We start from the raw sequence: 25724 nt of genomic DNA, 5'->3' as shown, positions 1-25724 counted from the left end.
CTGAGAAAATGCCAAGCCAATATGTTCAGGTTTCAGTGGGTTAACTTGTAAAACATAGACCTTGCTTTTCTTCAAGTATATGACAGGCTCCATTTTTAAGATGGTGTATGGTGCTGTAAGTCAGAATTCCCCAAATTCTGCCTGCTTGCTTTTTTATTACCAGCATTTACTTGTAGCCTACTTTTACTTTCTATATTTAAGTACATTTAATATTATAAAATTACTTTTGATACTGAAGCAAAGCAAATTTTAGATTTCCTACCTTAAGACTTGTACTCAAAACTCCAGTAGGTGACTTTGTGGCTTTCAGGTACTACTTCATCCATCATTTGTGTCCAGTAGGCCAGTTCAGTAATCCAGCCATTGCCAGAATGCACGAGAAAAAAACAAAAACATAAAGTGCCAGAGGAGGATCTCCCTCCCAAGTGTTCCGAAATCCTTGAAACGCCCCTGGCTACAGTAAAACATTTTGGGGAGCATTTAAACGCAGCACTTTGAGATCTTCACTTCAAGTTCAGGTGTCGCGTGCTGTCAGGTAGGCCTAGTAGTCCCCGGACGTTTTGATGGACACAAAACCATAACCTTGTGTTTCAGTTAATGACATTTTCTCAACCACCACTTTTTAAATACAACTTTAAGGACAGATAGCCGACGGAAGCCCGTGTCGGTTAAAAAGGCCGATTTTATGTCACTTTAGGTGTGTGTTTTAAAGTATTTCAGAGCCTGAAAGTTTGATAACCCTGCTCCTGTTTGTTACAAGCGTTTCCTCTTTCACTTTAAAACCACACGCTGATACTAGGCTACACTACAAACACACACACACACACACACACACACACACACACTCCACAGATAAGTCGCAGACACATCCCCTTTACCCTGCTGTAACGTTATAAACCTCCGCCTATCTGTCAGACTTCACAGCTGGTTCACACACAGCATGGGAGCAACTCAGGATCTGCCTGGTGAGTTTTATTTTCCAGTGTGATTCCAGCTGTCACGGTAGGCCTATATGAAGGATCACATTTTATTTATTGATTTGTTTAGCCTAACTTAGGCCTTTTTTGATCTGCAGCTACTTTAAGCTTTAGGAAGTCGTGTTGTGTGCCTCTGTAGGCTATTGCCTTTGCCAAAAAAGTCACTTAATATAGGCTATACATAAGAGGGGAAAAAAAATCTACTTGAAATTTATCGGGCAACATTTCTGTCCTCATAATATCTCAGTGATTAGCTTATTTTGATACCCTTAATGCAGTGTGGCTGTTAGTTTCTTTAAAGATAATGGACATTTCATTTTTACAGTAAAAGCAAACGTATTTTCGACTCAAGCCACATTGTCAGTTCTTGATATTACACAATAGGAATTTATATAGGCTAGTAGATGACACTGTGAGTGAGTTATTAGATGATTTAACTGTCAGGCCACCGTAGATCATTTTTAGCGTTTTATTTGTTTGCCAAGTGATAAGAGTGACAATCTTCCCATAAAGTGTGTGGGGTGTGTGGGTACACTTGATGTTCAAAAGAATCCAATAATGTCAGCATGACTTAAGACTCAGTCACCCCTCCCTCCCTGCTGTGAGTCATAATTATGTATGATTAATTATGATTTAGATTATACAAGCTTGTTCTTGAATGTGTGCGTGTTGTGCATGATGAGCTGTTCTTTCCATTGTTATCCTTCCGGTCTTGTTTCCTCTCTGTGAGCATTCCTTCCTGACAGCAGGGTGGCTCCAGTGCTGTCACAGTATATGACAGTAAAGTAACACTCAGAAGCTCGCTGCGTCTCATGCTTTGCATTTGTTCAGGATGCCGACTGTATGATTTGTAAAATGATGAAATGTGTCTATAGTGAGAGGAAAGCTGCAATCTCATGTAAAATACTGATGTGAAAACTAGTTTGTGATAGCTGTCAGTAGTCTTGAATCTGTGACCATGCAGAGAGCAATGTGTCATTCACCTTAAAGGTCCCGTATAAAGACAAGAGCCACAGTGGTCCAAGTATATTTAGAGTATGTTATTTCAGCAAACTCAATGAGAGGCTATACTTGAAGGTCCTGTATTGTAAACAGATTTCCATGTCTTTTGAAAAATGTATATAGAGCAGGTATAGGTGTCATATAAATACAGTGAAAGTATGGAAACATTCAATCTGCACGTCCTTATTCAGAAACTGTGACGTTCCATTTGCCATCAGGCCTTCCCTGAAGTTGTGATATCACAAACTATATTGACGTTACAAAATTGAAACATAAACTTACGGTTCCCTTTATATTTCCTGTTGGTATGTCTTTTAGTGTATGCTAATGACATCACCTGACAGGAAGTAAACATGGACCAAAGCTGTTGGCTATTATTGCATGTCCAGAAAACTTGTCTATACAGTGCCATTACAGTCATTCCTTGTCAGCAATGACAGCATTTTTTTTTTTACATTAAAGCACGTAAACATGTCCTAATAGAAGCACAAAATATAAGTATGACCCGAAAATCAGCATAATAAGGGACCTTTAAAGTTTTCCATCTTTACAGAGTATGTTTCATTATCAATTGGAACCAAACAATAGAGGTTGAACTGCACTTACTGTTGGTATTTTCTGTTTTGAAATCCCTGCCTGTGTGGGACACTTATTTAGTGCTAAAAAAGAGAGTCACTTAATCCAGTTGTTGATGCACAAAAATTAAATCAAAACATTTGATAACTGTGTAAGTACTTTTTTAAGTAAAAAGGCCAACACATTTTCTTCTTGCTTGCTCAAAACTATGAAGATTTCTTTCTTTCTTTTTTTCTTTTTTTCTTTCTTTCTTTCTTTTTAAGTATCTTTGTACATTAAATAGATTGTGGGTTTGGACTGTGGGTCACATAACATAGGCAACTTGAAGACGTCACTTTGAGCTCTGTGAGAGACGTTTTCTTTTTTCCTGCCATCCTTTTCAACTGATCTATAAATCGAACAAATATGTGAAAGTCAAAGATTCACTATGAAAGTTTAATCAGTAATGACAATAGTCTTTGTTTCAGCCCTAGTTGTTTTGAGAACTGGCTGAAACAAAGTGTAGGTCATGTGTATTTGAGTCAATATTGATTTGAGAGTTTACCTTGTTGATATCATGCTTTGCTTATATTGACCATATTTAATGTGATTTTTTAGCATTTTAAGAAACACTACACTGAACACATGGCCATTAGGGTTTAAATAAAGTGCTGTAGTGATACAATAGGCTTACTTGAACACGAGTATATGTGTCCAGACACGGGAGGGCAGTATTTCTTTTACTAACACTGATGAAACAGAGCCAGACACTCCCTGAAACCATGAATATCTTTGCACTCAACAGTTTTACTCATGTATTGAAATAATTCCTCCTATCATAATTTCCTATGAGCATAATCCATGTGCCTGTGCATAATATTTGACATCCCACTGTTACTTCCTTTGTCCTGCTCCAGGAAATAATACCTAAACTGAACTGATAAATCAAAGATGTTTGGGCATTCTTGAGCCAGAAACTCTGATTAATGACAGCCAGTGCTCACTGGAGCTATTATAAATATGCAAGTGCTTTTATGTGTGCTGTTAATGATTACACTATGAGACTGATTAGTGGACTTAAAGGGGTGTGTTTGCTACAATTTGATGTGTACTAAATTATTCATCATGCGTTTGTTCTCACAGATCTGAAGGAGATGGAAAAAGAGGATGGGGCAATTTAAGTTTTCCCAGACTTATTGAATGGACTGTGTGACTAATGGCTTACAGTGCTTTGTAGGAGTTACGGTTTAAGTGGTTTCAACTATTTTCTAATTCATCCACTGAGGGTGTGTCTGGGACTCAGTGTTACTACCAGGCTACGGCATGCAGGATGGGCCAAACTCGCTCGGATCTATCGCACAGCACCGCCGCCCCCGGCAGAGCGAAGCGGAGAGCAGGCGAAACAGCTCAGCAGCGACTCTCTATCTGCCTGTTTCGGTGCGGAGAGAAGCCACGGGGTGACCAGTTAAACCGGAATCCGATGAAAAATAAAGTGTTATCGTGTCTGGGAAGGAGAAAGCGAGACTCAGGTGAAACAGAAGCCGATATAGGTTGCGGAAACGGAGCCGGAGATCCAGCAACGCGCCGCGATCACAGAGTAGGAAAGTTGCCGAGGGACGAGGTTGTGTCGGCGGTTGGGGAGCACCGAGCATCCCCGGGTTGTTTCGAGACCCCACCCGGCCTAGATGGAAGTGACAAGGCTATCCAACACACCGTGAACCGAGAGACAGCGGCTGAATCGTCCGATGCGTCTGGTTTGGGAACCGGTGAAGTCAGCGGAGCGGGCTGCGAGGAGCCGAAACCCGAGCGAGAGGACAATGCCTCGGATCCCCCGACGAGGGCCATGGAAGAGCAGCTACCGGGGGGACACAACCAGGACCTTATTGTGTCTGAGGAATTAACCAGTGTGAGTTCAGCCCAGCTGCTTACTTCTGATCCGGACACTGAGCGGACTTTGTCCCGCCTGTCCCCGGATCGACCGGTGGACAGTGGGCTGTCGATTACAGACGACCACGCGGAGGTTAAGATGACTAAAAGTGACTGTAACACCGTTTCATGTCGGCCCAAAGCGGCTCCCGTTAAAAGTGAGAGCCGAAATGAATCTGTTGTGGTCCCCCAGGGTCCCACAGGGGGCCAAAGTTTTCCAGGAACCATACCGAAACTCATAATAACCAGAGACCCCAGTCCGACCCGCTCTCCTGCCCTGCTGACCGTCCGAACGGAGCTCAGCACCGGCTCGTGTCTGGAACCTCACCCCGATGACGAGTCGCCCTGCTCGGACAGCGGCTGCGGAGGGTCCCCTGCGCTGATGCGGTCCCCGAGGAAGCTGTCCAACTCCTCCTCCATCGGCCTGTCCTCCGCCTCGTCCTTCGAGGAGTCCGAGGACGACTTCACCGGGAGCGACATCGAGTCCAGTCTGTCTCCAGCCCGGTCAATGTGCAGCCCGGAGGATGGGACAGGGGTGAGTGTCTTTTCCAGTGCTTTTCTTTTTCTATGCAACAAACACCTGGTTGAAATCATAAGTGGAAAGCAATTAATACTCTACTTTAAGTAAGTATTGTAGTTTTTAGGGACTGTTCGTAATTTATGAAAGTGGAGATTATGGTGCAAAACAGGGGAGGCGTGTCAAATATTTTTTAAGCACTGGGAAGGGACTTGTGTTCTGTATTTAGACATAATGGAGGGAAATACAACTTTAAAGGGTTGTATTTTGTATTTATTTTTAATTCCCACTGATCCCCAAATTCCTGTGGTGGGTATAAAAGACACATTTTTTAAAACATTTTTTTTAAAGAATTGCCCAAATTAAACCATTTATATTATAACCACAAACAGATATTCTGTTTTTCACAGTTTGACAGTCCTTGAACACCTTATGTCCCATGTAGGCAGTTACATTTCCAATTTAAAATTTTGATTAAAAAAAATAAACCATTTGTATTGACCAGATACTGTAAAAACTTTCAATTCTGCACCTCTGCTTGCATGACAGTAGTGAAAAAGCAAGATTTTTTTTCGCAAGCTGATGCGCGTTTTTGTATCTTTACTGTTTTTAGCCCCATGAATTAAAGGCCTTTTTTGATTTCCAAACCACCCTGAGTGCCCAGACTTGGATCTTTTACGCCACAATTTTTTTCGGTTAGAATTTTCTCCTTTTTTATAAAAAGGATACATTTTTAAAATCGAATCCACCATGCCAAATTACTGATACTGGCACTGTTTTGTACAGGTTTTCACTCATATGATGATTACTTGTTGCTTGGCTCCAATACACACATTTGGTGTAAACATATGAAAAGAAAAGATTATTTATGGTGGAGGGAGGGTCGTGCATTTTATCACAGTCAATCAGGGAGGCTCACGGAAACATATTTGCAGCTCTCGCGGAGGGTCAAGATTTAAAAAGAGATAATGAAGTCAGACCCGAGCCACCGCCCTCCTCTGACAAATAAAGTACAGTCCCTTACTCCAATACATTTATTTGACAACTTAAGTCACATTACAGATTTATGTTGTTAACACAAACATTTAAATTAACTCATAAATAAAGAGATACTATTTTAGGTTAAGGTACCCAGCAGTAAATTAAGTAATTAGAACGCTCCACCTTTGTCAGCTGCAACAGTAAAGCAATGAGCACATGGATGCATCAATAAATATAACCCAGCAACATCATTTATATTATTATAAAATTGGCCATTCTGCATAGAAAATACTTTTACTTTCTTCTTTATTCTGATGCTAATACTTTCATAATTTTACTGAAGTAATATTTTAAAAGCAGGACTTTAACTTGCAGGTTATTTCTACATTTACTTAAGTAAAAAGGTCTAAGTAATTCTTCCACCAATAATAGATATTGTGGTTGCAGTTAAATAGCCAATAAGAGTCATATTATGGACTGTCAGCTGCACTACAAACGGGTCTTACTGCTTTGGCTACCAAAAAATTACAAATTCAAACATTGCGCAATTGATGGTCTTGAAATACATACAGTTTGTGGCAGTTTTCCAGTCTGGTGTCAGGTGCAAAATTACTGCACAATTACCTGGAACCGGTTTGAGGAAAACAATTGAATATAAAGTAACCTGTACAAACCTATCCACATTGCACACAATGCATACAGGACACATGCAGGCCAAAAACCCTAAGAGTGTGAAGTCACACTCCACAAATATGCATTTCCTTATTTACTGTTGCACGGCTGCTTTACTTGAATGCACATGCACAATGACAGTCACTATCAGTTGATTCAGGATGCCAGATGTCATCTTTGTCTCACTGCTCTCTGTCAAAGCTAAAATGCATGTTAGGGGTCAGTTAGGGGTCTTTGTCATATTGATATTTTACGGTTGCTGTTCTACAAATTACAAAAATAAGACTTGAGTCAGTCAGGAGGTTTACAGCATGTGTCTACTAGTTTCAATGGATCTCTTGTTTGTTTTAAATGTGGTAACAGTGGCAACATTAAATAGCCTGAAGCCTGAATGGTTGGACTCACCAAAAACCCTGAAAATGAACAGGAATATCAAATTTTAACCAGAGGAGAGGAAACTGCCTCGTATCTCCAACCCCCATGTTTGTGTCCTTTTACTCCCATGCCTCGTGATCACATGGCTTTGCTGAGCTTAGATTTAGGACCATTTGAACAGGGTCTGGATGCGTGTTTGAATCATTTGTCATCCCATTACAGCTGCCACTTCAGCTCTGTGCAGTTCATAAACAAAGATGCTATCACGGCAAAAAAGAAATGAGTTTGCTGACTCGGAGGTTTCAGATTTTCCTCTCCTCCAGACACCAGCGGGAGCGCTTGAAGTTTCCAAGTAGGAAGTTGAGCTGTTTCCCCCCCTTGAGTCAAGAGGCTTTGATGTTGACTGGAAATGCTTGGAATGAGACGAATCTTAAAAACAGGATGTCTCCACTTCAGTCATCTTGTGACTCCAATTCTCTTTTTTGCAACATGTGAATCCTGAATGTCCAGGTTTTCTGTTAAGGCCACGTCACTGAGCATGCATCTTGAAAGATGTTCAACTGTCAGCATGCCATTCACATTGCGTCGTTTGAAACAGAGAAACCTGTCAGAAGTTGCACTCATCTATTTTTTTAATAACAAAGTCATTTATTTTCTCACAGTAGACGCTCCACCTTTGTTTGGTATTTAATGTCTCTTTCCGAAGAGAGAGAAAAGCGTGACACAGATACAATGTGACTCCAGTCAGATTTACAGGTCTGGACACTTGGAAAAAAAGTCAGCATAGTAGACTGTTAGAGCTTTCTTTAAAATCTGATTTCAATTTCCCAATTTGCTATTATTTTTATTTTTACAGGCACTTTGAGCAATAGCACTCTGAATGTGCCAGCATTACCAGAAAGGCAAATTTTCAACTTTTATCCCTTTGTTAGATGTAAAATTAGCTGTTAAACAGTAACAATCGAAAAAACACAACAGACAAAACATAATTATGTCACATATAAACAAAAAATACACTATTCTAAGAATAAACAAGCATAACTTCACTCACATATAATTGCTTACAAAAAAAGAACTCCCATTATAACATTTTTAATGTCTCTCCAAGATCAGTCTTTTATTTTATCATGAAAAGCCTTAAATCGTCGCATTTCTCCACGTCAGACGTGCTGATTGGCTGCCGGTTACAGCGATGATAATATAATGAGCAGCCCAGTGGACGGTGTAAATTCCTGGTCATTACACCGTCAGTCAGGAAATGAGCAACCTGAGGAGTTGCACTTAAAGTGTTGTAACAAAACATAATGACGTCAGCTTGTGGTTTCTGATAAGGGCTGTGTTTAATGGGTACGTTTTGGCCTCTCACAGCTGAGTAAAAGCACTTTGGCCCGTCATACAGTGATTAACTAATGAAGGGTGTGTGTTTGTTACTGGCTTAAAAGAATCTGTAGCCACACTGTTAGCTCCCAGCCAAACCAGTTGCATTTCATACGCTCAGCGAGGTGAGCAGATACTTGATCAAACATGCATACTCAGAGAGACGCACACACTTACAGAGATGTTGCATTCAGAGTTCAGAGCGTGTCATGGAAAATTGGGCTGAAGGCAGAGCCGGTTGCTATGCAACATAGTTGCCTTATATGGTTCTTTTTTTTTTTTTTCCTTGTCTTGTTCTCTCTTTCTCACACAGACAGTATCTACTCTGTCCCTGACATTTCTGTGTTTTTGATTCCTACAAATGTCTGCTCAGTCAACAGTGCACATGTTACTTTATTACTTATAATCAGATTATGAGACACACTTTCTCCCTGCGTGATATTTTGCCCTGAAACCCCGTGAGACATACAGTGGAACAAAAAACAAGAGGAAAATAAGTGTGAGCGGGCAAAAAAAAAAGAACAAAACATGCGCTCAACTTTGAACATGTAGCCTACACGTGTTGATGATTCCTCTTATTTATTCGTGTTTATTCACATGAGCCACAATTGAAGGCTTGTTTTCCGCGTCACCCATTATACAAAGTCCCACACATCACTCCCACTGCGCTTATGCACAGAATCCATGACACAAAGCAAAAGAATAAAAATATAATTGCTATTATATTTATCAATGGCCGGGTTTTTACAGCATGACAGTAAAAATGACTAATAAAAGAGTGGAGGAAGTATTCAGATCCTTAAGCAAAAGTACTAATGCCACATGTAACCATTCTCTTTTACGAGCAGAAATCCTAAATCCGCTAAAAAATGAACGTATGCAAGTAACATTAACAAAGTGTTATTATTTTTTCATATATTTTATTATTGGATTGTTTTTGCGTACTTTAGTAGCTGGTCGAAATTTTTTTTGGCCCATTGTACTGAGTGTTTTGTATTTAAAACATACTAATAGTTAACAGTAAAAAGTGTAGTATTTCCCTCTGGTTTATTGTGAAGTAATTATAAAATAGCACAAAATGGAAATACTTCACAGGTTTTTTATTTACTTGGTTACATTTAACAACTGATGACATTATATTCAGGGCTCCCAGGGTCATGGAAAAAATGGAAAAGTCATGGAATTTCCCAACCCCATTTTCCAGGCCTGTGAAAGTCATGGAATTAGTAAAAGCATCGAAGTTTTGGAAAAGTCATGGAATTTTGTGTGAAATGAAATTGTCACAGTAATCTTCATGAATAATCTTTCAGGTAGCGTTACATAAAGGCAATTTTATTTTCTGTATCCGTCAATGTAACGTAGCTTCTGTCTTCACATACAGTCTGCGAGCTGTAATGATTCTTGAATACAGTGTTAATCTGATATGTTAGTAAAAAGCAAATGTGGCTTAAGGACAATCTTCTTTAAGGATCCTTTGACATGTGGACTGGAGGAGGCGAGGATTGAATCGCCAATCTTCAGATAAGTGGATGTACGGCTCTACCTCCTGAGCCACAGAACATCACACAACAGATATTTTTATAACCGGTTATTAGTTATTTCTTCAATTAATCACCCATAAACAATAGTAATGATAATCATATAAAAATATTACAATTATATCAATATTAAAAACCGAAAAATGGAAAGTCAAAATTTCATAGAAGTCAAAATGATATCATAAAATTTGCCAAATTATTTAATTCACAGCCATAAAAGAGGATTTTAAGATATAGTCATATATTTTTTCCCTGTTAAACAACATTAATTATTTTTCTGAACAATGATAGACAGAATGCACCCAAACAAGCTCAAAGAAAAAATCTGAGTTTGAATTTGTAAAAGTCTCTTTTCTGTAGACTTTTTTTTTTTTTTTTTTTTTTTAAAAACATCTTCTGTTTGTTCAGCGGCCCACCACAGCTGAACTGCTTGAATGCTGAAGACCTGACTCAAGGGAAAGGGATGTGGTTTTAAAGCAGTGAGGTAGTTTTGTAAATGGAGCTCTGACAGTACCTGAAAACACCCTCAGCATATACACATGAAGTCACTCCTGTAGCTGATGATAGTCGTCTGACAGGTTCTACACACACACACATACACATGCACACACATGTCTGTAGGTCTCATAGTACTGAGGAATTTGTCATGGAGACAAAAGCAGAGAGCTGGGAGGGTTTGGGAAGGCCTGTTGTCCCTACCCCCATGAATCTGGCAGGAGAGTGGCTCAGCGTGGGGCTCAGGATCGGCCCTGTGAGGATTAGGGGATGAGAGAGAGAGGAGAGGAACAAAGGTGACTGAAGGGAAAGAGAAGACAGCTTATTGTGTGCAGATTTGTACCCTCAGGGAGAGTGAGCGAATGATTTAGGGCAAAAGGGGACTAGTTCAAGCAAGCAGATGGTCGTCTGAGAGCAAAATGACAGCTTTAGGTATGTGGATATGCTTGATGACAGCGAAGATATATTGAGAAAGTCAAGAGAGGAAGGGAGGAGTGTCATGATGTTGTAACGGGAGAAACTGTGAATGGGGAGGTCAAAAAGAGGCTGTAGAGGAGGAGAAAGGGGGTCAGTTTGAGAAATTGGCATGAGCTCCTAACATAGGAGGATTATTTACCAGCATCAGTTTACAGCGAGGGTTTACGGGCTGACTGAATACCTGGAATAAGATGCAGCATTAGCTGGGAGCTAACGGTAAAGAAGGTTATAGATGATTGTGAAGGATCTCAGGTCGGCCGGGAGGCACACGGTTGGAGGCGCCCTGTGCTGATGGTGCCGAGTGTTTTGTGCTGGCTGCGTTCCTGCTTCGTCTCCGGGGCTGTGTGTGCTTGTGTCTGCGCCTGCCTCTTCCTCCACTACTGCTCTGTCTGCCAGGTAAGGAATTGAAAGTGGCAATTTTTATCCAGAGCGGTGATGTAGACTGTTGAGTGCATTTGCATGTCACGTCTCTTCAGACAGATAATTGGAGGCCAGATTATATAAAGCACAGGTTTGGGTATTCAAATGTAAAGGTGATATTCCAGTCTCTTTTTGCTGCTCACAGGTAACTGGGATGATCTCGCTGTCTGGGCTAAGAAGCCAGTAAGCCAAGCAGCAGGATCAACATGCTTCTGTAATACTTTATGCAAGCACTTCTATTCTCAGAGATGTAATTTGACGATACACCCAGCTGCCAGTTTATTAGGTGAACCTGTGTAATGCTTTTTGCTGAGAGGTGTCAGTCCCTCTACTATAGGATTCATTTCAGGGCTGTTGTATTGGAGTGCCTTATATAGTGCCTTAAGCTTGGTAAACAAACCAACTGCTTAAAGACATAGTACATTAAATGCATTTCAGAGGACCATGTCCAGGAAATAACCTCCCAATACCATAAAAAATATATATGTTTGACACCATTTTCTATTACTTTTGAAAATGACATTGATGGCATAAAATGTATTAATTTGATTATTTTTTATTAAGAGAAAAATAGAAGAATATATATATATATATATATATATATATATATATATATATATATATATATATATATATATAACCTGACAACGACAACTTTTTTTGGTTAGTAGCAGAGAAAAGCAGAATGACTGTAGCAAACAATGACAATATGAGAAAGCAAAAAGGCACAGCTGGTATCTGTGTAGCTATACTGTGAAAAAATGAGTATTGAAACAGTTTCAGATATTCACAATCAGTTGATAAATCAGTATTTTAGATAAAGAAACACAATTGTTGTCAATACAGTGTAACATAGAAATATTGTGTGGCGATATTGTATCAGTACAGTAATTCCAGTGTATAGATATTTTATTATAAAAATTTTGAATATTGCAAATGCAAATTACCTTCTGGTAGCCTACTACATCAATTGCTTTTTCAGTCCGCTCAATACATTTACCTGCTATAAAATGAAGTGAGATGAACAGACTGAAACTCTTGTCCTATGAGATAAAAAAGAGATGTTGACAAAGTCTTCTAATTTAAGGTTGGAAAAAGAAAATAAATTACAATATATGTTGCCACAATACTAAGCATATTACAAATATAATTGCAGTAAAATTATATTGTGCCATAAAATGAGGATTGATTGAGAGAAAGTGATAGAGACAGTGGGACTTCAGTTTGATTTAAAGTGGGGGGAAAATTTGAACAACGCAATAGAGGAAGGTATCGTCTCTTTGCGGAGTGAAGAGGAAGCTTATAAAACAAAGAACGATGAAATGATGTCTGTTATATATTCCTGAGTTATATAACAGAGAAAGCGGAGATGGTGTAGGTTGAACTGCGAGAGGTGAAATGTGACCTCCGTGTCTCAAAAAGCTGGGATGTGTGGGATGGAGAGGCAGGATGAGACAGCAGTGCTGTTACACAGTTTGTTCAGTTTGAGGTGAAACAGTCCAGTCTTTATTTTTACACATCATTTCCAGGGATCTTCTTATCCAAACACCCCCATTAGCAGAATTAGCTCCGACTGCAACTAGTAATTTTAGACGGATGCATCGGACCCCCCAGATGCAAAACATTAAGCTGTCAACTCGAAGCAATTAGAGAAAGAGCCTGATGACAAGTGGTTAAGAGACGTGAAAGAAGAGAGGCTGGAGATTTGGGCGTCTGCTTCACCCTCCTCTCCCATCAACCCCCACCAGACTGTCATCTGTCACTGACGGTGAGACATGAAGCTAATAATAGCAAAAATGAAATGAAACCCAGGTTACTGTGGTCTGATGGGTAAACACAGTTTGTGTTATGTCCACAAACGGATGTTACCTCAGGAGATTATTTTTTTGGCGGCAGTGTTGGCCGTTTTGTAAAGCTGATCTTTAACAGTAACTACAGTGTGCTGGTCTAGCAGGCAGGAAGCGTCACTTTTCTGAGAGTTTCACATTATAACTAAAGATATAAAAGTTATTGAAATTTGCATAAATGCCCCCAAAAGACCTCTAATTTAAATACACTGATCAAGGATGAAGAACGCTTGTGTATTTCAGAGCCAAATTCTGCTTAAACTTGTCTAAAACCTCGAGTAAAATAAACTGGAAAATGACCCCAAAGTAAACAATGTCTACAGTACGTGTATATATTTCACCCGCTCTGCTCAGAGGTGAGAAGAGGGCGAGGTGCGTCCTCATAACATCCTATAAACTCTTATGTGCTGAACTTTACATAACAGCTTCATAATTCTCCCTTACTGCAGCACTGTGGAGGCAAACCCCTGACGTCAGTTTTACTGTACTGAGCTGGTGAAGTGTCTCAAGGTGGACTGCTTGTTGTCTTTTTTGTTGTATGAGGTTAGGGGGACTATATTTTCTGCTCTGGATGAATACAACTCTCCTGTTTCAATCAGAGAACAGATGATACATGCTGGAAAGGCAAAGAAATATTTATACTTTTGAAGAAAATTGTTTAGCCTCTCAAGAAAGTCAAGGCTGCAGTTTAATACAGCTAGATCTAAAGGTAAGAAGGGAAGTATGCATAAACAAAACACTCCCTATCAATGAGGAGGGGGTATGTTTGAGGAGATAGCCTTTTAATTCCTGGTGGTGCTGTTCTCTGCCCGGATACAAAAGCCAAACCAAGAAATTAGAAAAAACAGAGAAGGCAAATGGTAGTCTTCACCCAAACTGGGCCAGACTTGGCTGCTTAAGGCAAAGGATGATTGTGGAAAATAAAAAAAGGGTTTTTTAACATGGAAAACCTACTGATTTTTATTCAAGAAAAAAAGTCTCGTCCCTTTTTAAATTCATTGTCACCGGCAAATAGAGCTACAACCAACAAACAAAGCAATTTATTTTCATCATTAACAAATAGTTTGTGTTGTCTATAAAATTTTTTAAATTTCCCAGAACCCAAATTGACGGCTACAACTTGCTTAATAATGAATAACTAAAAAAAGCAATGCAGCAAATTCTCACATTTAAGAAGTTTAAAACCATCAAATTTTTGACATTTTTGCTTGAAAATTCACTGAAACAACTAATTGATTATCAAAATAGCGGGTGATTAATTTCCTTATGAAGGACTAATCGATTTATAGCCTAATTCTAAGATTTGCAAGTCCTTCAATGCCCATGCATCATTGTGCATGGATCAAAAGTACACAGTTTGGTTTGTTTAGTGCAATATTTCAAAATACGTGAGAGGAAATGATCTCATGTTTCAAACTTGGTGCAATGCAGTTGGTGTACACGTGTGTCATCGCTCTTGTGTGTCCTGGCAGCGACAGAGGTTATGTAGGGGTTAATCTGTTGATGGGATAGAAGGTCTCAGGTCGCAGGTGTCATGTACTCACTCTCATTACTCTCTGCCTCTTGTGTGTCTCAGAAGTCCTGACATTGACTAGCTGACGAAGCACAGTTTTGTTGTACTAATCATGAGGAACCAACAGAACTAAATGGTCAAATCTTTTCTCAGTAAAAATTTCACGCCTACGTACTTTCAGAAAAAGTAACTTGTAGCACTTCATCCCTCATAGCTGATAGAGAGTTATTTTCAGGGTCACAGAAAAGCAAGAGATACAAAACAGCGCTTCTTAAGCTCTTAAAATCCTCTTTTTATTTTTTTTAATTCCTCCTCTAAGATAAACACTACAGTGTCGGTTGCATTTAGAGTGTTTTATTGTGACAGGTTTTCAGCAGAGCAGCTGTGGAAAGAATGCATGTGAGGGGAGCAGAGATAGGCCGACGTGTAAACATGGCAGAGATAGGCTCGCCCCGGGAGCAGCACAGTCATTCATACAAGTTATAAAAAGATTAGTTTTATTATTGTAGCCTCTTGTCCCTGTGTTTGATTGCTCACTTTAACCCTTTGTTTCCTCTGTTACACTCATGCTTTCGGTGTTAAATATATAGTATATCTGCATATAGTACAGAAAAAAAAAACAGGAATGATTAGAAAGGATGCAAATTATGCGATTTTTGCGTCTTGGTAATCGAACTGTAATGTAACGCTCACATCCTGAACTGGCTGTGTGTTTGTTGTGATTTCCCACACACGCATGTTGTAATCGATGTCATGTTCCTCTCAGATTGCTTACGTCAAAGCCCCCGTTGCACACTGTCCTTGCTCTGATGTTTCCCAGCACACACACACACACACACACACACACACACACACACACACACACACACACACACACACACACACACAGTTACACACACAGTTTCAGACAGTGAGGCTCTCTTTTACACCACCACGGTGGCTTTAGTAAATGTTTTATGAATGGGCTGTGTCCCGTACGTTGTGCACCTGGCCTTGGCTAAAAGGGGAGAATCTGTCCAATGTCTACAGAGGTTTATGTCTGTGTGTGTGTGTGTGTGTGTGTGTGTGTGTGTGTGTGTGTGTGTGTGTGTGTGTGTGTGTCAGCATGCTCATGCTACAGGATGTGTTTTCCTTTAATGAATAATCATGCTCCCGCCTGTGTTCAGCTCAATGCTTTTGTTGAGAGCAGAAATGAAACCCTCGTACTGATTAGTCAGAGCTGCAGATTCGTCAGTTACGTGATGACCCACACCTTTTTGTGACAAGAGGATGACGTTCTTTGTCGCTTTCCTTTTTCCAGAATAAGTCCTGGCAGAAACTGAAGACCATGGTTCACTGGTCCCCCTTCGTCGTGTCCTTCAAGAAGCGTTACCCATGGGTGCAGCTAGCTGGCCATGCCGGTATACATAAATACAATTTACATAACTGTGCACAACATCCTTACTTTATCTTACGTTTTTAATCTTCAATTTGTCTGTCTCCTTACCCAAGGTAACTTCCAGGCTGGGGAGTACGGACGCTTGTTAAAGCGATACTGTGAGTGTGAGCAGCAGTGCCTACAGAAGCTGATGGAGGACACTCTGCGGCCCCACGTGCCTGGTTATTATGGTGTAGTAAAGAGAGACGAGCAGGACTATAATCTGATGGATGACCTGCTTGCTGACTTTGACTCGCCCTCCATCATGGACTGTAAGATGGGCAGCAGGTGAGACTGAGCACAGGGAGAAGAAAACAGGACTGTGTGCAAAACATTTTTCAGAGCTCATATTATGCTTTAGAGAGCCTTGAAAATGAACCTTTATACACAGCAGTTTTCTGCATCTACCATATTTGCATTGCATGATAATAAAAATAATGGCAGTATCTGTGGTCAACAAAATGCTTCACATGATTGATCTAAGCAAGACTGAATTTCAATAGATTCTTTGCATATGACTGTAATTACTTATTAAGCCTTTCCTTTTCAGGACGTACCTGGAGGAGGAGCTGATAAAAGCCAGAGAGCGTCCACGTATGCGGAAGGACATGTATGAGAAGATGGTTGCAGTGGACCCCGGGGCCCCCACAGAGGAGGAGAGGGCCCAGCAGGGAGTCCTCAAACCCCGATACATGCAGTGGAGGGAGACGCTCAGCTCCACAGCCACCCTGGGCTTCCGCATCGAAGGCATTAAGGTCAGAGGTCATGCTGCCTGGCTGTTGTACTCAGTGCTAGTGAAGAAACAAATAGTTCTATAAGAAGTAAACCAATCTAAATATTTATCAGTCTGTCCTCTCGATGGACCACACACACTGGAGAGGAAATGGAGTTTTTGGCTGGATGTGCGTGAATTTCCTTTGGGATAAATAAAGTATCTATCTGTCTGAGGGATACTGTTTGATCTTTTGAATATAAATCCAGGGCTGGTTTTCAGGTCGCACTAATAACTGTGGATTTGCATGAACTCTGTCATAAATGGAAATATCTCATGACACAGTGAGCACTTAAAGCAGCGGCTTCATTTTCCAGTGGAACAAGTATTGACGGCTGAGCTGTGGCAGTGGAATTGATATTTTTATTCGTTTTTGTTGTTGTACCCATTGCATCAGCAAAGCAAAAATCAGAGCAAATGTCCTTTTACTGATAGCACAGCCCAAATACTCTGCAGGTAACAACAACTCGCAGCTGGGATGAATCAGAAAGTGAATTACTAAATTTTGTGCAGGTCAAAAATAATAGTAGGGTGAGATCGGCAAGATATCTTCACGTTATCTTTGTTTTCCTACAGAAAGCTGATGGAACTTGTAACACCAACTTTAAGAAGACAAAGCACAGGGAGCAGGTGATGCAGGCCTTGGGGGACTTTGTAGCTGGAAACACACAGATTCTGGTATGTTAATGTGGTAAACATGCACACAAACATATATATATATCATATATATATACATAAAGAGAGAGAGAGATGGACTGCTGTTAGTGGCTTCAAAATTTACACTTAAGAAGGAAAGAAGAACACATTTTTTTCAGATGCTCTACATCTCTTTGTTTTTCTCTTATTCTCAGAAACTCTACCTGCAGCATTTGGAGGAGCTCCGTTCAGTCCTCGAGCAGTCGCACTTCTTCAGATCACACGAGGTGAGACACACTGACACTCAAGTTTTCGCGATTTCCAAACAAACCTGTTAGCCGAGTTGAAGATTTTGTGATATAATCCCATCAGTAGCTTCAGGCCTGAATTGCTCACACACCTTAACTCACCTGTCTCACTGGTTTTTTCCATCGCAGGTCGTGGGCAGCTCTCTACTGTTTGTGCACGACGCCTCGGGGAAGGCCAGAGTGTGGATGATCGACTTTGGGAAGACGGTTCCCCTTCCGGACACTTGGACCTTGGACCACAGGACTCCGTGGGTGGAGGGGAACAGGGAGGACGGCTACCTGTGGGGACTTGACAACCTCATAGACATCTTCAGCAGTATGCTCCCACAGACGCCTTGAGAGAAAGACTCAGAAGACTGCAGTGAGACAGATGGTGGAAAAGATACAAGACTGGGAGAGTTTGAAGAAAAGTATTGATGATTACACAAACTGAGGCTGACAGAAGAAGGACCCACGCCAAGTGTCTTTATCCCATTATACCTGTGTGAGATGGAGATGAACTGAGACAAGCGCAGGATTTTTGATGCAAAGTGGAATATGCCAAAGGCCGCCTTCATGCTTAATGCATTCGTAGGACAGAACTGAAGGAAACAGCAGAAGGATTGCAAAGAGGGAAAACTGAATGCAGAACTTTTGTTACATGAACTGTGGAGAGCATCGTCCTCTGACTTCTTGGACCTCTAACAGTCTTTTTTTTCTACAAAGACACTTTTAACATTGCTCATCTCCCTCCTCAACATCTCCCTCTGTTGCGTCAGAGTTGCACACTGCACTCTCACAAACAGTAGAGGAATGAAACTTTTTAGCCTTTGAGGAGCAGATTTTTGTCATGGACCATTTTGATGTTTAAATATACAGCAACACTAAAACGCTGGTCTGACCACGTGTTAACTAACTTTATGTAAATACCATTTTATTTAAAAATTTTTTTTGGCCTTGGTATAATCTCCTTACCTTGTTTGTACAATTTCTGTGCCTAGCATTTTTCAAGAGCTGTTTGATCATTCCAGTGCTTTGGACTCGTGCTGTTTTTCATCCAAAGAGTTCACCTCCCAAGTGTAAACTGATTTAATCCCAAAGTTTAACTTCTTGCAGAAAAGTGTTTTTTCTGAATTTGGATTTTTTTTTTGTATGATAATGCAGTGAGTTTTTTTCTTGTTTTCTCTGTGCAGTAAGAAGCTTGGCAGCCATGTTTGTCTGGAATTTGTTGCACTATGGATCCTCGCAAAGCCATTGAACAAATCAAGCGGTGCCTCTGTGTGTCTTAAGATGGGAAGCAGCAGTTTACAGATGCATATTTTTTAGAAGTTTGTAACATTCCTTTAAGTTGTGATCAGAGTTGCTTCAAATTTGCAGGGAGTTTCACAGCATAGCAGTGGTTGAAATCAAACTGGATTTACCTGATCGAACTGATAAGTCAGTTTTAGGCTTGTGTGAGGTTTCACTTATCAGCTTACATGTGATCTGGAAACTGGAAATTTTTAATGTGTCTTATGATTCAACGGGTGACTAATCGAATACAACGAAGTCGCTTTTTAAACACAAGGCAGTGCTGTCAGTCTCATTTAGCTACACTAAACACGAGCTTTGTGGGATTAAAGTTGTTTATGCAGCACGGAGAGTTTACAAAGAAACAACATTGTTATATTTAGCGTCACTGCTCACAGTCATATCTGTTGTTCCTCCACTGGAACGCAGCAGGTCGTGATCAGTCTTCAAGGCGTCCTTCAACAGTGTCAGGCAGCACTGTTTGGCTGTGTGTGTGTGTTATCTGACTTCATGAAATTGGAATTCAAATTCGTTTTTTTTCATTTACTGAAAAGTAAGCGTGCTGGGAGAGAGGAATAATATGGTGTTTACAAAGTATTATAAGTGTTTGCCCACAAATCTTCTATATTTGTAAAGTGGCAAACGATCACGTTTTCACACTGTGTGCTGCTTTGTAAGTAAGAAAACTGGATTCATAACCACATTTTGTATATTTGAAAGGCAGTGCTTTTTAAAGTCGCAAAGCACAGACAGACTGGTTAAAACTGATATTGATTCCCTGCTTTGTCCAAGTCATGGATTGCAATAAACTGGAAATAGTTTTCAGAGTTTGTTCTTCATTCTCAGAAAGTCTCTCCAAACACACCATCTCAGATCAAATGCTGAATATAGTTTTTTATTTCTTTTAATGAATATCCTAAAACTTTTGCAGGTGAATGAAGATGACAGAATATCATAATCAAGAATTCAGTGTTGTAGTCCAGACCACCTAAACCAAGCAAGGCCAGAGCAGCGTGAGCTCCACGCTGCACGACACACTCACAGTAAAATGTGGAACATGCAAACCACAGACGCTCCTCAAATTTATCTGAGAGATTCACATTCTTCGTCATTCACCTCTTTTATTGTCATACTGTATATTTAGTTGTATGTATAAGTGTACCATGAGAAAAGTCTTGATCAAATATTTAAAAGGCATTACATAGTTTAATTTTACATGTGGGATTTTTCATTTGTTTTCTACAAGAGAACAAATAGAAACCCTGAGGAGCTGAAGCACCTTTATTTAACACTCCTTTACACAGGCAGTTTAGTGAGATCTCTGCAGATGTGGTCTTGGCATAAAATCCAGAGTCCTCTTTGTCCAAGACCGAAACAAGGACGAGTAAAAATGTAGCCGAGTCCAAGAGGATAACTCGAGACCAAAACCGATTGAGTGCAACAACACTACGAAAATGTGAGCAATTTAAAAATATTCCACTCTGTCAGTATTGTATTTAGCACCAAGAGGTAAATGACAATTTGTCACTTTGTAAACATGCAGAACAAATAACCATAAAAAAGTTCATCTGCTCTCATAAATAACAAACAGTCCCTTCATAATTCAATACCATCTCATATTGTAACACTTACTCTGAACAGAACATCGAAACTGTAGCACATACAGTATCAATACTGTAATCTGGAGGTTCACAACACTTTCAGCCACTTTTGGATGAATTCAAAAACTTGTAAAAAGATTATTCTACACATTGATCACATAGCAGCATGAGGGATCACTGTGATGCCCCTCCAACAGTGTTTTCTGAGTCTCAGGCACTGCACCCTGTATCCGTCATTACTTCTTCTGTGTCCTTGTGTGGAGCAACACCGCCTTTCCAGCCAGCCCGGCCTCCACGCCTCCCTGCGGAACCACGTACTGGGTCCCGTCATCAGCTCTCCCGGGGTCCATCGTCCTCAGCTGCTCGTTGCTCTGAGCGACACTGTCCAAACTCCATAGCTGGTAGCTCAGGCTTTTACCCTGCTTAGCCAGGATGTAAACCTCTTTGACTGCCGTGCTACCGACAGGACAAGCAGAGCTGCCGTCTACTGCGAGGTGGAGCCAGGGCAGAGCGGGGTCCGGCTGAGTGAGCTCTTTGCTCACACTCCCCGGGTCCAAACCGAGGAGAACACCTGGAACAAACAGATGTGGTAAGAGCTATAGGACTGAATGTGTTTAATAAAACAAGATTAGAGTAGATTTACTTTCATGAAATTCAATCTCATAAAGGTGGTTTAATAAAGTCTGGCCTCAGGTACTATGAAAATGTATCCCTCACAGTAGTTTTCAGCCTTAAGCAGAGTTATAATCGATGTACCAGACTGAAATATAAAGTTTTCCCCCGAAGGCTCCTTTTTACTGCTGCACTGTGAACGTGACTTTCCAGCACATATTAAATTCATGTTGCAACATTAAATGCGCTCAACTGCATTACTAACAGCTGAGGTCAGATCTTTTTCATTCTAAAATACCTGCACAGTTTTCCAGTCAACATATCATAAAAAGCAATTTTTATAGACTTGCTTTTATGCATAACGTTCTTTTATTTTTCCATTTTATTTATCTTTTAGTCTGTCTTGATCCTCAGTATTATTGCCCAGAGTCCACATACAGGAACCACAAAGCTTCACCTGCGAGGAGAAAACAGATCAACAGCTCCTGCCTGGGGGGACACGCCCCTCACAGGTGGAAACCCTTCAGCCGAATCAGAGGCATTAAATACTGCCTTCCTCCCACTGCTCAGTATTTTCCACCTCAGCCAGGCTGTGTGTGTGTCCCGTGAGTTGGATTTTGTTGTTTTACTTTGTTTATCACTAATTTTGTGGAGATTATTTGATGTTGTATTATTACTTTGTTTCTCTTGCAGAGCAAAAACCCCACACACACAAAAACAAAAAGTTCAAGAAACTTACCAAAAAAAAAAAAGAAAATAAGAGCTCAGCCTTTGAACTCTGCTGGGACTCGTCTCCTCCATGTCTCCAACATACTCCAGCACATTATTTAACCATCAGATCTAAAATCTCACAATTATTTACTTTTATCTGTATGTTTTTGTATAGTAGCTTTTTTATTTACATCCCAATTTCTCATTATCACCTGTCAACTTTCTGATAGGTTTTTGCATATTATCTCTTGTTTAATTTGACCTTAACTCTTATGTCTTGTTATATTACCTCTGTGGTATCTTTCCTCTGCTTTGCTTTGTGTGTCATTATTAACATTTAAAGAATTATACACCCACATATAAAGGTATTACAAATGCAGAAATCCAGGCAGTACAGGAGGATGGGTTCAATGATGTTACAATACAAAAGGAGCAGGACGTGTTTTTTTGACTCCAGCAAACACTCGACACTGAAAAAAGAAATTACGCGGTTGAATCTAATTGCTAACTGCTAACTAACCCACAACATGCTGCCGACAGTTCTCCTTTGTTTATTGCAGTCTTTGTGTTAGTTTTTGCTGCAACATGTCACTCTCCACATGGTATGTTTAATATTTGTTGCTTCGTACCTGCGAACATTGCAGTTATGTCTCAACATGTCCATTTTCTTCACTGCGAATTGATACTGTCTCACATTGGCTCCAAAGTTTCAAAAAGCTCCAGTTTTATGAAACCGACTGATCCTGGTATTTCAACACATTATGATCCACCTTTATGAAAACAACTTCCTGCGAGTGAGCTGTCCAGTCTTACCTGAAGCGACTGCCCAGTGCGCCTTGTGGCCGCTCCGCTGGCACGGCGCATGGTTGTAGTCCTCATCATATCTGAACATACTGTTAAGGAATTCTGTCCTGTGATTATTAACTTTTCTTTAAAGCCGTAAGACAGAATTTAAAGACAGAATTAAGTCTTTTCATTCACAACACCCCTCATGGCAGTTTTTGTTTGGGTGTTAGGATACGGGATGAGAACAGGCTGTCTCCCCCACAGATGTGTGATGATGGTTGCAGCATTTTTACCACTTAAACCTCCCAACAGCAGCTCGGCCTCACAGCCACAAGCCTCCGCTGCCAGCAGAGCCATGTTGTCAGCTGACAAAATAAAAAATCTTAATGAGAACATAAAAATAAAAACACCCACAATAAACACTGGGGAAACTGCATTTTAGTTGCTTGTGAAACAAATCAATTACTAATAAAAAAACAAATTTTTAGTTGCATAACTGTTTATATAACTTTCACATTTTTTTAACAACATCCTACATCTGCAGTTCTGAAGAAACCCAGTGCTGTTGAGGCATGTATTTTTTCTTTGGAAGCGCTTTATCGTGCGATCATAAATAAAAATGGGTGATCCATTATAACAGAAACACAGCTCTCTTTGCTTTTATTCCTCACTCTCTTTTTCTACATCATTTAAAACACTGTCTCAAAACAGTTAACACTTTTGTTACCTGAAAACATTTCCCCCTGTGCTGTGTATCCCCTGCTCAGCGCCATCTGAACAACAGTTTCCATGTCAACACTCAGCTGTGGCTGTCGAAGGTGAGCGGACATCCACAGAGCCACCAGACCGCACCTGAAAGGTAAATGAATAACACACTCACAGTCCCTAATCAGTCCCTAATAAATATGTCATGTTTAATAACTTTGATATCAAAGCATTGCAAACTAATAACAATAGGCTCATTGTAAATGCAGCAGTTGTGGAAACAGTGTTATGACAAAGATTTCTCAGTCATATTTAGATTAAAGTGTTAACTGACAGTGTGCTGACTTACTGTGGACCATCTTGGATGAGGGAGGGCACATATGTGTTCACCAGTATCCACTGCAGGTCCTTCCTAAAACTGAGGCACAATAAACAAACGACACGCAGCATAATTTAAATACACATTATTTCATTAAAATCCAGTTCAACAGCACTGAGAGAAGATTTTCAAATGAGACATTTTCACATATTTCAAAGCAGGAAAAGTACAGGTGTAAATAATAAATGCATGATGGCTTTCTTTTAGTTAACTGTTTTGGTTTTAAGTGTCCTAGAACAGAACAATCATTAATGTTGTTAGCAACATTTTTCTTGCTATTACATGTCAAAGTGTCTGCTGTGAAAAGGCCTATAAATCATTTCCTCAGCCTATAATTATCTGTTTCTGTTGACTGTCAGACATGTTGATTCAGCGTTTTTTTTTTCTCTCTCTACTAGTATCAGAATAAGATTTATTGCCAAGTAGGTTTTCAATTAAAAGGAATTTGCAATTCTTTTTTGGTGCAAAGATAAAGCATACAATAAACATACTGAAAAGGAAACAAAAAAAAATAAAATAAGGCAAACTACTACAAAAATAAGACAAACTAGAAAAGCTGCAATAAAAATATGACAAAGATAATTTAAATACTACTATAGCATAAAAATATGTACAATATAAACATTTCAGAATATTAAAAAAAAACGTACAGGGGTTGCAATTTGTGCCGATTCAGGATTACATTGTTCTGAGATGTTTCCAATATTCTGCTGACCTTATATTAGTAAATAGGATGGCCGAAATATTAAGAAAACCTTTCAATATAAAGCCCTCCAGTAAAACATCACTCGAGCTGCAACTCAGTTACTTGATCACCTGTTTGATTTGTTAAGTGTCAGAACAAGGTCCAAAATGACCATCAAAATTTTCTAAAACCCTAGACTTCTGGAAGATATTCACTTAACTCACATAAGACAAAACCAAGGAGCATAACATTATCAGGTATTTGGCTTTGAAAAAATACTTGTATTATAAATCAATTATCCCAATACTTGCAGATTTATTGTCTGAATTTTTTTTTACCACCATTACCTCTGTGAGGATGTCAGCAGATAAACACTTTAAGCTTCACACAGCTAGGACTTATTGCAGAGCATTTGGATCATGTGTATCTAAAAATCTGAAATGTTGGTGCTCAAATGTGAAATCGGGGTAGATTTTTTTTTTTTTTTTAACCATCTGTTCAAAGTAAACAGATGTTTAGGATGCATGTGCACAAAAAAAGTTGGACTTCTCATTGTAAATGTCACCTGCTCTCTCTTTGGCTGAGCAGTAGTCGGGCCTCAGTGTAGTCCCCCTCCACAGGACTCCTGCTGCTGGCTATGGTCTGATACAGCTTCTTCTTGGCTGTGGAGGCTGGAGGAGGTGGAGGAGGAGGAGGAGGAGGAGGAGGTGGTGGTAATGAGGGACACTTCTGCGACATCTTCCCTGAGCTCCTTCTGAATGACAACAATAGTAGCTCAGTTAATATTGTATCCATCTTTGCAAAGGGGTAAGTTACAGCAACTGATAATTGCCAATACACACCGTATAAACATTATAATCTTACACCCGCCCACCCTTCACTCTCTCCTGCCTCCTTCAACTAAGCTACCTCTGTTGCTTACAAGCAGGGAGAAAAGTTAGTCAGGTTACCTTCATAAGGCGTCGAATGATATACGAGTAAAACCCGAAGTGCAGCAATGCTTTCCTGTTTACGGCTGTCGCTCATAAAAAGGTTATTTAATGTGTTATATTTCACAAACTATCCTACGCTCACTTTTGAGGCTTGCACAGCTACCTATTAGCCCCGGTGTTATGCCCATTTTTGGAGTCGGTGCATTAGGTTCTTCTTCTTCTTCGTGTGTATTGTCGGA

At 40.0% G+C, this 25724-nt stretch overlaps 2 protein-coding genes across 2 annotated transcripts; one reads left to right on the top strand and one right to left on the bottom strand.

Annotated features, from left to right (window-relative positions):
- Positions 1–903: 903 nt before the first annotated feature.
- On the top strand, positions 904–19899 carry itpkcb (inositol-trisphosphate 3-kinase Cb). The gene is made up of 8 exons (XM_042486115.1): positions 904–965; positions 3678–4995; positions 15973–16072; positions 16164–16377; positions 16640–16844; positions 17438–17539; positions 17713–17784; positions 17935–19899. The coding sequence occupies exons 2-8, from the start codon at positions 3865–3867 to the stop codon at positions 18142–18144; spliced, it is 2034 nt and encodes a 677-aa protein (XP_042342049.1). The 5' UTR covers positions 904–965; positions 3678–3864; the 3' UTR covers positions 18145–19899.
- Positions 19548–25689, bottom strand: c5h19orf54 (chromosome 5 C19orf54 homolog). Its single transcript, XM_042486116.1, has 7 exons — positions 25504–25689; positions 25119–25307; positions 23839–23907; positions 23512–23636; positions 23020–23149; positions 22812–22882; positions 19548–21246 (listed from the first exon to the last, which is right to left on the bottom strand). The coding sequence occupies exons 2-7, from the start codon at positions 25289–25291 to the stop codon at positions 20912–20914; spliced, it is 903 nt and encodes a 300-aa protein (XP_042342050.1). The 5' UTR covers positions 25292–25307; positions 25504–25689; the 3' UTR covers positions 19548–20911.
- Between the last annotated feature and the right edge of the window lie 35 nt (positions 25690–25724).

Source organism: Plectropomus leopardus, chromosome 5 (assembly GCF_008729295.1).
Source record: "Plectropomus leopardus isolate mb chromosome 5, YSFRI_Pleo_2.0, whole genome shotgun sequence".
NCBI classification, from domain to species: domain Eukaryota; kingdom Metazoa; phylum Chordata; class Actinopteri; order Perciformes; family Serranidae; genus Plectropomus; species Plectropomus leopardus.
Note: the sequence above shows the minus strand (reverse complement) of the source record. Positions and strands in the feature narration are given on the sequence as shown.

Bases quoted from the DNA above. Each gene is read 5' to 3' on its own strand.
- itpkcb (XM_042486115.1), top strand. From the start codon at position 3,865: ATGGGCCAAACTCGCTCGGATCTATCGCACAGCACCGCCGCCCCCGGC. The intron at 16,073-16,163 runs GTATACATAAAT...TCCTTACCCAAG, and splicing joins GCAGCTAGCTGGCCATGCCG to GTAACTTCCAGGCTGGGGAG. The intron at 16,378-16,639 runs GTGAGACTGAGC...TTTCCTTTTCAG, and splicing joins GACTGTAAGATGGGCAGCAG to GACGTACCTGGAGGAGGAGC.
- c5h19orf54 (XM_042486116.1), bottom strand. From the start codon at position 25,291: ATGTCGCAGAAGTGTCCCTCATTACCACCACCTCCTCCTCCTCCTCCT. The intron at 23,150-23,511 runs GTAACAAAAGTG...TTATTTTGTCAG, and splicing joins ACAGGGGGAAATGTTTTCAG to CTGACAACATGGCTCTGCTG. The intron at 21,247-22,811 runs GTAAGACTGGAC...TGTTTGTTCCAG, and splicing joins GCACTGGGCAGTCGCTTCAG to GTGTTCTCCTCGGTTTGGAC.